Source organism: Etheostoma cragini, chromosome 15, assembly GCF_013103735.1.
Source record: "Etheostoma cragini isolate CJK2018 chromosome 15, CSU_Ecrag_1.0, whole genome shotgun sequence".
Lineage (NCBI taxonomy): Eukaryota > Metazoa > Chordata > Actinopteri > Perciformes > Percidae > Etheostoma > Etheostoma cragini.
In genome coordinates, this window is record NC_048421.1 from 7,774,999 (window position 1) to 7,788,670 (window position 13,672).

Consider the following 13,672-nt stretch of genomic DNA (forward strand, 5'->3'; position numbering starts at 1 on the left):
TGCCAAATGATCTTAGAGTTTTGAGAATGTAATTTCTGTTTCAAGAAATGAGCCAAACCAATGGAGAAAAACTGTAATTCTAAGAACACGTGTCTCAGGCATGAACGTTTCGCGCAGCGTGCAGCTTTTTGTGTAGCCTTATTCATCGGCAGCATCTTGGTGTCTTTCATGAATAAAAGATTGTATCTCCGGTATTTCGTCATTGTCAACCCTTCCTAAACCTGATCCCGGTGCCAACACGGGGCCCCTCAACAAGTGATGTTTGATAGGGAGGTTGTAGACTACTGAAGCTGGACTTCTTTGAAACATCCCCTCCTCCAGACTACGTGTGAAAGAGACGGAGGACACCCGATCAAAGGCATTGCTGCGACTTTACCTAAACCCAGTGCATGATGTCATGCGCCGTCTGGATGGCCTACAGACTACAGGATATTGTTACTTGGCGATCGTTTATTAATTTAAGGCCTACATTGGCTATTGTTCTTTACGAGCTTCACTGCTCGCTATAGATTTACCGAGAGGACGATCCTCCCTCTTCATTCTTCCTCGCCTCGTTGGTTTCGGTTTGAAGGCCCATACTGTTAGGGGTTTTCGGAAATAACTGTCAGACCGTCCCTGCATTACGTGGCAACACTTCAACATGTCAATCTCTGCACTTCAAACTCAATATCAATGTTTACATAATGTTTTTCTTAATTAAAATAAGATGGAATCGCATATAAAATGAGATTACTAATGAACTTATTTTCAGTGACAGTTTGTAAAATCTCACTAAACATAAGAATTGTTTCAAGAAGAAACAAGTCGGACTTGAATTAGGTTATCTGTCGATTTTTAAACAATATGTATTTGTAATTATTTTTATTGTAGTGTGTAGGCTACAGTATTTGATTAGACAAAACATTACACTAAGGTTGCAATACAGTAAAGGTTTGTTGCATCGATGACTGGGGAAGATGTCCTCGTTGATGACACTTCTGATTATGGGATAGGAATTATGGAAATAATTTGTCGTTGAATTAGGTCATCTAGAGTTACTTGTTCGCCCACTGTAATGTGAAAACAAGACAACAGATCAGCTTTAGCACTTCAAAGGGTCATTTTGAAACATGTATCTTACATTGTTTGGTCTTGGACTGGGTGATTGTTACAGTAACTCAACTGAAAGAATTGCACTATGACAGGTTTGGGTGACTTAACAAATGTTAGATAGATAGATACAGCCTGCTCGTTGGGTTTCATCATGTTGAAACACCTTTCTTGGGACAGATGTTTACAAACCACATGAAAGGAGAATCAGTTGCTTTGAATGCAACATTTAATGATTAATAAGTATGATCAGGTGGGTGTCTTGTACTTAGAGTTTTGAAACACTGCACCATATAATGGATGATAGTAGCCTACCATAGCGAATCAAAACAAACTGAATAATTTCGTCCTGCATGCATGTATTCTGAGTTTCTCGAGGGCCGCTTAACTGAGAGGGAGGCTCGTCCAGTTCTGTTTATATTGCCAGATAAATAGCTGTGAGCTCGTGTCTTGTCTCTATCTGTTGCGTCTGTCTCAACTCCTACTGTGTGGTAAGAATCATATATTTACAGTCTATTATAGTAATGGACGTAACGCCATCTAGTGGCTGCAAGGTGGAGCTGCAGGGCTGTACACAAACACGCTGCTGCGTTGTGTATGCGCGCATTACTGGCCTGTATCCGCAGTGTTTGTGTGGTTATAATAACCATTGCTTTTTATTTCTATAATCATATGCATCAATGTAAGGATACAAACGCTGTTTCAAATGATAGATAGATAGATAGATAGATAGATAGATAGATAGATAGATAGATAGATAGATAGATAGATAGTTAGATAGACAGATAGATAGACAGATAGATAGATAGATAGAAAGATAGATAGTTAGAAAGATAGATAGATAGATTTATAGATAGATAGATAGATAGATAGATAGATAGATAGATAGATAGATAGATAGATAGATAGATAGATAGACAGATAGATTTATAGATTGATAGATAGACAGATAGATAGATAGATAGATAGAAAGATAGATAGATAGATAGATTGATAGATAGATAGATAGATAGATAGATAGATAAATAGATAGATAGATAGATAGATAGATAGATAGATAGATAGATCGATTTATAGATTGATAGATAGACAGATAGATAGATAGATTGATAGATAGATAGATAGATAGATAGATAGATAGATAGATAGAAAGATAGATAGATAGATAGATAGATAGATAGATAGATAGATAGATAGATAGATAGATAGATAGATAGATAGTAGATAGATAGAAAGATAGACAGATAGATTTATAGATTGATAGATAGACAGATAGATAGATAGATAGATAGATAGATAAGTAGATAGATAGATTGTTGTAAGAGATGGTAAGATGTTAATAATTTGAAAATCAATTACCCCAGTAAATTGATATTTATTCTTTATTTTTTTTACCGTTTTTACCTGGAAAGTGCATCATAGATTTTACAGTAAGCAAAATTCATATTTAAGACATTAACACAACCGAGCGACATTCACAATCATCACTTTTTTGGACAGTGTGTTGCATAGGAGGAAACGTCTCTTAAGCAAATGTATAAAAATTATTTATATTGAGATGAAAACGGAGGGAGGTCGACGTGGGCTTTGTTGTTCCATCAGCAGATGTTGTTGGTCAGTTGCCACTTTATGCCTTAACCATGGCAGCGAACTCTGCAAGATCACAAGAAAATACACAGTTAGCGTGTACGAAAATCATCCAAAGAATGCTGTAACCATTGTGGGAGGAGTTCATGAGACTCACCATCAATGCCAATCTTGCCGTCACCGTCACTGTCAACGGCTTGAAGGAAAGTCTTGGTCTCGGCGTCGCTCAGTGCGCGTGCACCTGCCTTGAAGTTCTGCAGGAACAGCCTGGGGACAGACACAACCGGTGGTTTGTTCACAGACACCAGCTCCCATTGGCTAAGATACACTTGACATTAGATATAAAAACGAAAAATAGAAAGTGCATGCAAAGCAAGGGGTACTGAAGATAGTGTGGCCCTGCATGGGACTTTATAAGTCCTTCAGTCCCCCTGGCGTGAAGAACGAGAGCTAGGCCCTCTGTCATTTAGACGAGTGGGCGGACATTGACATTCAGCATTGTTTTACAGCTGATATCAGAACAGAAGATGTAAGAATTTCTAAAACGGGTCTGATGTGTGGGTATCTTTTTAAAACAAAGGAAGTGGGGGGTCCCCTGATGTGTGTCTTACTTCAGCTCCTCCTCCTCAATGAATCCACTGTTGTCCTGGTCAATGATTTTGAAGGCCTTCTTGATCTCATCTTCGGACTTGCCGGACATACCGCATGCCTTGAGGAATTTCTTGTGATCAAATGTGCCAGGGTCTGAAAAGAATACAGGGTTGTTACTTGTTACTAATCTGGAGTAGCTGGACAAAAAGCACATTGATGCTCCAAATAAAGTCACGCGGGGAGGGCTGTGACTGTGATTTTGTAAGTGTAGCTTGAAGAGTCAACCTTTGCACGCGTCCAGGGCTGCAGTGACTTCAGCCTCTTTCAGTACACCTGCGACGGCCATTTCGGTCTGCAGGATCAAATACAAGCGATAATTATAGAAAACCTACTAATAGCCTACTTGCATACTATGGCCAAGGCCATCCAAGAACCTTCTAGTATCATATTGTTGAGTACATGCATTATGGTTATAGCTACCTTATGTATTTTTATATTTTAGATGAATCATATCAAATAGACACCAATCACTTTTTCAATAAAACATCAGAGCACCGCTCCAGAATTTGCATGCAGTTATCAAAACAATCAATAGAAATAGACAAGAATAGAAACATTTCAGATTTCCAAAAGCAAGTTATTAAATCCACTTCTTTTTGAGTGGCATGAGTGATGGTGTATGTCCAAATCCCGTTCGAGAGGCTGAGAGTGACAGGTGCAATAGATGCTGGGAGGTCTGACCAAGTAATCCATGTCTTTATGCAGCTACACAAACAACAGAGAAACTCTTTCTTTTGATGCTGCATTGCAGTGTGAAGTCCACAATAAAAGTAAAAACCAAAATTAAAAAAAAAACTATGTTTTCTGAAAGATGCCAAGCGTGATCTGCGGCTTTTGTCTGCGTGGATCCCGGGTTTTTGTTTTCTCCGTTCTTACCTCTCTTGTTTCTTTGCTGTGTAGGGTACAGATGATACGGCCAAGACTCGAGTCGACTGCAGTGATCTTCCCGGTGTTCCCAGTGACCTTTTTATAGTTTCACTCCATCGAAATCTGAAGCATAAGATAACTGACACCGCCGAAGAGAAGGGGGTGGCGAAAATGCGTCCTGCAGCCAGAGAGCGGTCTATTTTAAGTTTCACAAATGAAAACGCTTAAAAGGTGCGTTTGAAGAAGTCTTTAATGTCCACCACCCCACACCCCCATGCTAAGAATAGGCCTGTGTACTGCTGAAGAAGACGAATTGGAAGTGCTCCTGGCAACACACATTATTCAAAGGGGTAATACTGAGCATGAATGCGTTAAGGCTGGCGTGACTATAGCACTAAATGGTCTTTTTTCTCTCTGTTCATTTAACATTGTCGATTTGGAAAGCATGGACTGTTGTAGCCTGTTCATGAATTGGCAAGGGAAACGTTTATTTCACAATTATATGTATGTCTTGATAAAGTAGGCTATATATTCTGTCTTCTTTATGTTTAAAAGTGATATTGTCTGGCCCCATACCTCCCAGACGTTTGTGTTTTTTCAGATTTAGCCTGTATTTAGGAGAATATTTTAAACATGTTTCTAATGGTCTATGTTAATCAAATCAAGTGCAATGCAATCATAGAGTAGTTATGGAAGGCTACATGTGGAAACAGTATAAATTGTCAATCAGTCCCATTTTTTACTAGCAAGTCAAAAATGCACTGTTGAAATTAGTCAGTATGTGGACTGAGTGATGTTTGTCCTCAGTTGCTTATTGCAGGTACAGGTACCATTCCTGTTGTTCTAAGAGCTTAACGTGTTTAGAAGCACAACGGAATGCTCCAGACGACGATTTTCTGTTTTTGCAACCTCCAAACAGAACAACAGAGAGAAAGAGATTCATCTTGACATTTGAATATAATTCGTCTCCAATGTCATGCTGAGAACAGCTTTGCCCTGTAGGTGGCAGCACTGACCTGTGGGGTAAGGGTGTGGAGACTGCAGACTGCTGTCACCAGGCCTCTCTCTGTTTTGACTACTGGTTGATGGTAACGACATCAGGGTGTCATCTGAGAGGGTTGAGGGTTTACATATGGCTGACTTGCAGTTCCCTGAGCATTCATAGCTTCCCATTGAATTGCAATTTGACTTAAATATGATATGATTCCCCTTTTAAATGTATTTCTTTGCTAGTACATGTTTGGAATATTTACTAAATGTAGCATATTGAAACACTACAATAAAACTGAATGAATTGAATCACTTTACGACCCCCTGAGATCACTAAAGATTTGCATCTAAGCACCAGATTCAAAGGTTCTGCTGATGCAACAGCGACTGCTAATAGCCCTCCTGTTGCCACAGCAGATCATCTAATTGACTACTCAGCAGTTGGTGGAAAAAAAAGACCTTGGAACAGACCACCTAATTACACTATGTAGGACAGCTATCCATTGCAAACCTCCCTGGAGGAAGGAAGTATCTGAGAAAAGCCCTAGGGCCTAATTTCAGCTATACTTCCCTTTTCATTTACCATTTATCAAAACAAGTGCAGGTCGGTTCAATTGCACCTTTAGAGCATTCAAAATCCCTGGCAGTTGGAAAGTCATTTCTATCTCAACCCAATGTGTTGACATAACCGCAGCTAGGGAATACACCACAGTTGACCAGTAAAAACACAACTGACCTGAAGGAGATGACTTTACACCAAAAGAGTTTTTATTCCTAGTTTTTCACTCTTCCTCAAAAGTGCAGATGGTGTTGTACAGTTTGCACAAGTCATTCTTCAGAACATTTGACACATCTGAGTAACATTCACAGTAAAATATGTGTTCCATGTTTAGAAATAATCCGCAGGCAACTTATAAATAAGGTATAAAAAATATTCTTTCAGCTGATGATCACTGAATCTTGCAAGGTGTTTGCTGTTCCATGAAAAGAAGTGGATCTTGGTCAATGGATATTTATCCTTTTACAAGCAGAGCAAACTCTGTGAAAGTAGAATGAAACGGCCATTAGTAGTGAACAAAATGTATTCAGATTCATATTTCATCAGGGGGGTATGATCTAGTACAATGATTCCCAACCAGGGGGTTCTTCTGCAGTTGGCAGGAGGTACATGGAAAGTTTCCAAAGTAGATAAATGAATTTGAAAAATTGAAAAAAATAGAAATTGTAATTGGATTTTAATAATATACTAATATGGGAGTTTGCTAATAGTTGTACGATTGCTGACCAAACCAACCAACTAACATGATTGAAAATGTACCACTTTTTTTTTTTCTTCCACTTTTGTACACATCAGAAAGGAGTTTGTTGCCAAAGTAAGTTATACGTACATGGCATTTTTAATAATATATATTAACATACATTTGAAATATACATTGGTAGTTGATAAAGTGGTACGTGAGTTCATCTGACAGGCCGTGGGGGTACCCTTGGACCAAAACAGTTGGGAACCACTGATCTAGACCAACTGGACCCAATCTCTGACCATGACTTTGAGTCCGTGCAGATATTGGAAGTATGTCAATGTAAGTAAATCTTAAATTATAATCCAGATGAATTCGAAGACCATGCCAATAAGCATCAGAATCAATCTTGCACGTCTCTGCTGTGTTCTGCTAGATTCAAAAACGTGTCGATGAGCTAAAGAACTCATACCTTCAATGCCGATCTTGCCATCACCATCACTGTCACCAGCGGTAAGGAAAGCCTTGGTCTCCTTATCAGTGAGTGCTCTGGCAGAAGCAGAGAAGTTCTGCAGGAACAGTCTGACGTGTGGACAAAACAGCAAAGTTAGAACTGTGAACATCTCAGACTACATAGATCGTTTGATTGTAAATCACTGTGTAGAATCATTTAAAACATGTTCATGTTTGACGTGTTAAGGTAAAATGTACCAACAAGCTTGAGTGTGCATTGCTTGAGTGTCTTACTTCAGCTCATCCTCTTCAATGAAACCGCTGTTGTCTTGGTCAATGATGAGGAAGGCCTTCTTTACTTCTTCAGCAGACTTGCCGGACAAGCCGCATGCCTTGAAGAAAGTCTTGTGGTCGAAAGAGTCAGCAGCTGGAACGCATATTATAAAACCATTAGCACCCTGACAGGCTGCATTACATGGGCACACAGGACTTCAGTTGTTGAAGAAGAAAAAAGAAGAAGAAATCAAATATGCATTTACAATGATAATTCATAGTATGTAAATAATAATAATAATAATAATGAGGATGACGTTTGTGTTTACTGTATAATCTATTTATTAAAGATAATAAAGCTCACCTGCGCAGCCGTCCAGAGCGGCTTTGAGTGCCGCAGCATCAACAACACAAGCACAGGCCATTTTTTATTCTGAGGGAGAAAAATAGGCAAGGATCATGGTTAGTACAAGCATCACAAATCCCATACAGTAAATATACATTTGTATTTGCTAATGTCCTTTAAAACAATAAGTACTGATTGTTACTGATATTTGAATCTGGGAGATTCTATACCCTGAGGGCCTAAGATACAATGACTTTAGAGAGGTATTTAGGGGGTTTGATGATGAACTAGTGTTTTCCTGTTTTTGAAATCCTCATTTATCAAGTTGAGCCTAAAACCATGCATCAGTGGCCAGATATTAACTTTAAAGGATTCAACAAGGCTATTCATTATCTAGCTTGACAAGAGATGAAGGAAAGTTCACTGTGTTGGAAAGAACCAGAAACATACAAAAGTTTAAAGCCATGGGTGTGTTCTGGTCACAGTGAAACTAATGAATTGCTTTAGTTTTGCAAGGCTGCCACACAGCATCACCGCCTGAAAGTTTTAGTGGGAGAGTGCCTCTGGCTCAGGCATGACCCCCAGTACTGCTATGGCACTAAATAGATGATGCTCCCACTGAGAGGCCAAATCACGGCAACATAAATCACTGCCACATGTAAGCTACACAATGCAACTAGGTAAACACAGCTTCAAACGCATTGATTTCTTTTTCTCTCATCCGCTTAAAAAGGTAAAGCAGCCCATTTCTCATCCTCAGGGGTTTATCCTTGGAAATCAAATGAGCACATTGGGCTTCCTTGCCACACTGATTGGATCATCCTGTGGTTTGAGTAGTTTTCTCTATGAGGATCCATTTCTGTCTACAGTTATAGTCCAAGAGGATCTCCTCGTCTCAGTCCCTTTCCTCCCAGTGTAAACTGAAGTCAGCGTGGCCTTTGCGGGGCGCACTTCCCACTCACCTTTGAGTTGCGTTGAGGCGAGTGAAAACCAAGGCGGACTTTGGTGAATGCCACTAGCAACTTTCCCTCTCTCTTATATATCCTTGACCAACACCATTTACAGAGATTTGAGTCTCAGTATCATGTAGCCTACCAAGATGCATGGGTTTTGAAAAAATGTGTCCAGTAGTCTTGATCTATTTTTAGGTGAACAAATGAGGATGCTACCATGTGTGTGGAGGCCTATAGCTAGACGTGTCGAAACATGAGCAGACCCGCTGCTTACTGACTTCATGGTACATGTTTCACTCATGTGATTTATAGCCAAAATTTAAGACGCTGATTCTGATGTTGTAAATTTTATCTGCGAATATTAATGTACTGAATGACCAAGAGTGAATATAGGCCTACTATGCTCTGGGTCATATCCCCTAATGTGGTTTGTGAGAAAAACCTGGAGCCAAAGGCTCACTGCCAATTTTAACGAAACTACTGGTTACTCAATGAGCAAAGGAAATTGAGTTCACAGCTTTAAACGTCATTCAGCACTCTGAAATGTATTAGGCCCCTCAAACCTTGTAAATATAGCCCACGTGGAGATTAGATATAGCCTATTGCCGTCAAAAGCAGAGTTGCTTTTTATCTCCTGTGATTATTGAGACATGTCTCCTTACTGCTTGTTAGACTATATACTGTATATTGTGTCTGTTAATTCTGTGTTATATGTTAAATGTTGCACAAATCCCATTCATGAATTTACTTAATTGTCTGGTTATTTTCCTTACAGGTCATGTTGTTCTCTATTTTACTATGACTTAATTATAAATTGTTGGAGTCAAGCTTTTGATTCTCACATCTGAAGGGTTGGATTTACAACACCCCACTGAGATTCTAGATATGTATCTGTCCTGTGACATTACCTGGCTATAAAGTACAGAATGCACTACCGTAGATGGTTCATAAGAAAGCCCAATGTCCAAACAGGGACAAGCCTTCTGGTTCAATCATTCAGACTATATTTTGTGTACAATGCGATTGCGTGCGTTAACACATGATCAACTTTGCAATATGTAGACAACTCATTTTACTTTGACGTGCTGCCATGGCACAAAACACAGCTCATATACCCCACATATTGATAATTTTATAATGCATATATAAACACCCATTTTGGTCTTGTTTTTGTCACATGTCACAGTCTTTATGAAATGTAAACCCTAGACTTTTACCTTTAGGTCATTTCAATATTGATAACTCATCTCAGTCATTTCAGCTGTGTTTTAATTAAATAAAGTATTTTTCCCATGATTACGGTTAATATTTCTACCTACGTTTGCAGGAAGTCAAAATCTCTCCAGCAGAAGGCAGTAATGATCCTTACGAGGAAAATGTGGGGAATTTTTTGGAAGCGCTCCAAAAAAGTGGTCCCATCAATTTAAAATGCAAAAAAAAATTTGACTCAGTGACTTTTCAATTTGCCCATAGTCACAGGATATACTCAACTCTGCAGTAGCAAATTATAATAGCCCATTTTTACAGCAAAAATTTTGACTTATTTTCCATTCTATTCAAGTGTTCTAGTGAGAGTGGCAGTGAGCCAGCATGCACAATAGGCTACCCAGACCCTATAAAACCAAAGCAGCTTAACGGAATCCAGCCATCATTTCTCACTTTATTTACCTCTGTGCTTTTCCTACAGTGCTAAGTCAAAATGTCTTCTGTGGAAAGGGCCTATGGTGGTTTCCCTTCCATTACAATTATGCCAGTGACTCTATTATCGATGACATCCTCCACAAAGCCAGAGTTAGTGAAATGAGATAGTGTGTCAATAGGCACTCACCATAGATTATCCTGGATATTTCCCAATTGATACTCAGTTTGTATTCTTGAACTGGAGAATGGTAATTGTAATTTTACATGTGTTTATTTGTGCAAGATTATGATGGTGAAAAGTCTCTTGTGGTCAATTTCGTATGCTTATCTTGTCTGTCATATCTAACTTTTCCTATAGATGTAGTCAGTTTAAGTGTTGCAGGGACTTTACACTCAGAAATAAGTTTAACAAATTTTAACCCATGAAGATGCCACTACAGTAGTTTAAGGGTTAGTGAACCGTTGAGGCTTATCTGAGACACTTAATGCTTTACCATAACTTTAGGTAAATAGATAGGAAAAAAAATAAGCAGCACACAGGGATTTCACATCTTAAATATATTTATTAACCCATTCCAGGTACGTAATTGATTAAACACACACAACTAATATTCAGATGTATCCATCTGCCAAACATTTTATGCATTATTTTATCACATCAACAGGGAGAGCAGCAGGCAGGAGACTATCTGAGGTTTATATCTTTGCATCAAACGATCTGGAAAAACCCTGGTATCTTATAAAAGGGAAAGTGAGTCCTGGGCAAAAATGTTCATTCTCTTTATTTCAGGATATCACAGAACTCTGTGGGAGAGAAAAAGAAATTCAGACAGAGATTCTCATTGAGTCAAGAAGTTAGAGTCATACAACATTATGGCCCAGCAAGAATGACTAAACAAACAGCACATTCTCTTATTTTGAGAACACTTTACTATAGTGTTTTTGCATGTGCTTTTTATGGACTGCAATTTCAGCACTATGTAATGGACAGCTCCCCTGCACAGATGGCTCTGTTACTCATCTGCCAACAGCTTTTTCAGATGTTTTACATGCACCCACCTTCCAGCCCAATCTTGCCGTCACCATCCTTATCGCCTGCAGACATCAGACTCTTGGTCTCAGCTACAGTCAGCTCCCTTGCCTCCGGAGAGAAATTCTGAAGGAACAGCCTAAAGGGTGCACAAAAAATATCAGAGATAAGTTCAGACTTATATCATCATAGACTGTATGATGCCATTTTCTTTCCCCTCTAGGCTTTTCTGAGTTTTTTAATCCCCATCACTCACTCACCAGCTCTTCCCTGTATGTATTAATGGATTTATTCACAGCAAGAATGCTACTCCATTCATACAGTGACCTATGCCTGTGGGCTATCACAGTGGAATTTAAATGTAGATGTAGCACACATGCACAAACAAACTCACAGGCCTATCTCTATCATTGCTATTCCTTACTTGAGCTCCTCCTCCTCAATGTATCCACTACTGTCTTGGTCCAGCACTGTAAATACTTTTTTCCCATCTGCCTCAGATGAGCCAGTCAGTCCCACTTGTGCAAAGAACAACTTGAAGTCGAATGTGCCTGGAGCTACATAGGCAGAGAGAATGAAAGAGAGCAAGAGAGACAGACAGATGTGGGAGTGAGCGGTCAATCAAAGAACGAGAAGAAAGCAAAAGTGGCGAAGGAAAGAATAGAGATGTCGCATTTACTCATTCGCTCAGATGATTTTGATTTTTCAACCAATGACATTTACCAACATACACCCTGTAGCGCTTCAAAGTCTTATATAGCCTACATTATAGACTGGGCATATGTCATTCTGCCATGAAACATTCAAAGTACACTGAACATTGCACATGGGCCAAAGGCCATCCTAAATGTTAAAAGTCCTTTATTTATCTAGCTGTTGGTGGAAATGCTGATCCACTGTACAAAGAGTTAAGTTATTCAAGGGTCTGATCTATACAACTTGCAGCCACAGTATTATAAATTATTGATTTAAAAATGAATAATCATATGTGGAATGGGGGTTAGTGTATCCCTAACCCTAATGTGATTTGTCCGCTATCCCCACTTTCAAAGAACATTTTTGTTTCCCATCACTTTTTAAAATAAATAAAATAAATACTACCTCCTTTTATTGATAAATGCAAAAAGAAGTTTGATTGTTATTTTGCTTGCAACATCGCCAACCGGAAGGCTCTCTTAAATAAAGGGCATATAAGCACTGACTATATTTTTTATCTGAGGGGGTGAGCTGTGTCTGCCTTGTCATGCAAACGTAATTGCTAGAGATAAATGATTAAATATTATGTGATGTGAGGGCTGTAAAAGCTTGCGTGATTTGGTATATTCTGTGTGAACGCTCAAAATAAATACATTGGTATCTGGGTGGTGACTGCTCTCCTGCCAGTTGGCTGCCTGGTAACCTGCAGGCTCCATGTCCCCACTGTGAACAACACATACGGAACAGGTATCCCTACTGGGACTGGGAGTAGGTTTAACAACGTCTGTCTGTCTTCCTCTGCAATATGCTAGTGGATTTATATTCTACTACTATAATGTAAGTGTTCTTGTGTTACTGATGTTTGTTAAGTGTGTGTCTCCCTGCGTGCAAGTGTGTGTGTGTGTGTGTGTGTGTGTGTGTGTGTGTGTGTGTGTGTGTGTGTCGTCTGACTCACCTTGACAAGCCTGGACGGCAGCCTTGATGTCCTCTGTGCTCAGCATCCCTGCAAATGCCATGGTCCTCTGTAGCTGCCTGAGGGGTGCAAACACACATGCACAGAGAAAATGCAAAGTGACAGTACATGAAACCGGTGCAAGTGTTTTCTTCAGCTGTCAGATAACAGGATCTGTCAGATAAAACTTGTGGATAGATTTAGAATAATCATTTAGTCTTCAGGTACACGAGCACTGTCAAAAAAACAAGGCACTAAGCTGTACCTTTTATTGGTGGGATGGTGCCATTTTGACAGTGAGGCACAAGCAGATTAGCAAAATGTATAAGTCTGTATGGTTTCCTCAGAGAAAGAAACTGACATACTCTATCATATGAGAATTGCATGATGATCCAAAATTAGAGAGAAAGTTGGCTTGAACATCCCATGCCATTGAAAATCCAAATTTTTTATAAATTTTAAAGGAAAATAATCAAGATGATTTAAGGCATAAATGCACATAGGACAGCCAACTATCATCAAACAAGCATTGCCATGCACGTGAATTTGCAAAAAGCTTGGTACTCACCGTGTTTCGGGTGAGGTTTGCACTCTGAGCCTTTGATGCACAGATCTCTGCTTCTCCTGCTTTGTCCTTGTAAGCCACCAACACTCTATTGTAGCTTTGTGATCCGGAGTGCAAGAGGCAACCTAACGTATCTGTCTTCAAATCCAGGGAGATTTCCCCCACGCCACAGAAAGCCTCCTCCTCCTTCATCAGTTAATCAGAGCAGATGATTTTCTCATTCACGGTATTATGTAAACTTGCAGGCATAAGAAGAAAAATAGTAAAAAACAATTACATATAATCAAGATTTATTAAATAATGTATTTTTACAAGTGCACGTTTTATATAATGTTTAT

General features: G+C 39.2%; 3 protein-coding genes across 3 annotated transcripts; all 3 read right to left on the reverse strand.

The window, feature by feature from the left end:
- Window positions 1-2,444: 2,444 nt before the first annotated feature.
- LOC117958373 (parvalbumin beta-like) lies at window positions 2,445-4,474 on the reverse strand. Its single transcript, XM_034894707.1, has 5 exons — window positions 4,204-4,474; window positions 3,553-3,619; window positions 3,288-3,420; window positions 2,834-2,943; window positions 2,445-2,742 (listed from the first exon to the last, which is right to left on the reverse strand). The coding sequence occupies exons 2-5, from the start codon at window positions 3,611-3,613 to the stop codon at window positions 2,717-2,719; spliced, it is 330 nt and encodes a 109-aa protein (XP_034750598.1). The 5' UTR covers window positions 3,614-3,619; window positions 4,204-4,474; the 3' UTR covers window positions 2,445-2,716.
- A 1,456-nt stretch (window positions 4,475-5,930) lies between these two features.
- Window positions 5,931-8,648, reverse strand: LOC117958374 (parvalbumin beta-like). Its single transcript, XM_034894708.1, has 5 exons — window positions 8,460-8,648; window positions 7,516-7,584; window positions 7,173-7,305; window positions 6,898-7,007; window positions 5,931-6,223 (listed from the first exon to the last, which is right to left on the reverse strand). Exons 2-5 carry the CDS (start codon window positions 7,574-7,576, stop codon window positions 6,198-6,200), a joined length of 330 nt encoding a protein of 109 aa, XP_034750599.1. The 5' UTR covers window positions 7,577-7,584; window positions 8,460-8,648; the 3' UTR covers window positions 5,931-6,197.
- Window positions 8,649-10,639: 1,991 nt separating this feature from the next.
- Window positions 10,640-13,573, reverse strand: pvalb5 (parvalbumin 5). The gene is made up of 5 exons (XM_034894709.1): window positions 13,338-13,573; window positions 12,773-12,849; window positions 11,546-11,678; window positions 11,151-11,260; window positions 10,640-10,895 (listed from the first exon to the last, which is right to left on the reverse strand). Exons 2-5 carry the CDS (start codon window positions 12,831-12,833, stop codon window positions 10,873-10,875), a joined length of 327 nt encoding a protein of 108 aa, XP_034750600.1. The 5' UTR covers window positions 12,834-12,849; window positions 13,338-13,573; the 3' UTR covers window positions 10,640-10,872.
- Window positions 13,574-13,672: the final 99 nt, after the last annotated feature.

Bases quoted from the DNA above. Each gene is read 5' to 3' on its own strand.
- LOC117958373 (XM_034894707.1), bottom strand. From the start codon at position 3,613: ATGGCCGTCGCAGGTGTACTGAAAGAGGCTGAAGTCACTGCAGCCCTG. The intron at 3,421-3,552 runs GTTGACTCTTCA...TATTCTTTTCAG, and splicing joins AGCCCTGGACGCGTGCAAAG to ACCCTGGCACATTTGATCAC. The intron at 2,944-3,287 runs GTAAGACACACA...GTCTGTCCCCAG, and splicing joins ATTGAGGAGGAGGAGCTGAA to GCTGTTCCTGCAGAACTTCA.
- LOC117958374 (XM_034894708.1), bottom strand. From the start codon at position 7,576: ATGGCCTGTGCTTGTGTTGTTGATGCTGCGGCACTCAAAGCCGCTCTG. The intron at 7,306-7,515 runs GTGAGCTTTATT...TATGCGTTCCAG, and splicing joins CGCTCTGGACGGCTGCGCAG to CTGCTGACTCTTTCGACCAC. The intron at 6,224-6,897 runs GTATGAGTTCTT...CTACTTTCACAG, and splicing joins TGGCAAGATCGGCATTGAAG to AGTTTGCTCTGCTTGTAAAA.
- pvalb5 (XM_034894709.1), bottom strand. From the start codon at position 12,833: ATGGCATTTGCAGGGATGCTGAGCACAGAGGACATCAAGGCTGCCGTC. The intron at 11,261-11,545 runs GTAAGGAATAGC...TGCACCCTTTAG, and splicing joins ATTGAGGAGGAGGAGCTCAA to GCTGTTCCTTCAGAATTTCT. The intron at 10,896-11,150 runs GTGGGTGCATGT...TCTCTCCCACAG, and splicing joins CGGCAAGATTGGGCTGGAAG to AGTTCTGTGATATCCTGAAA.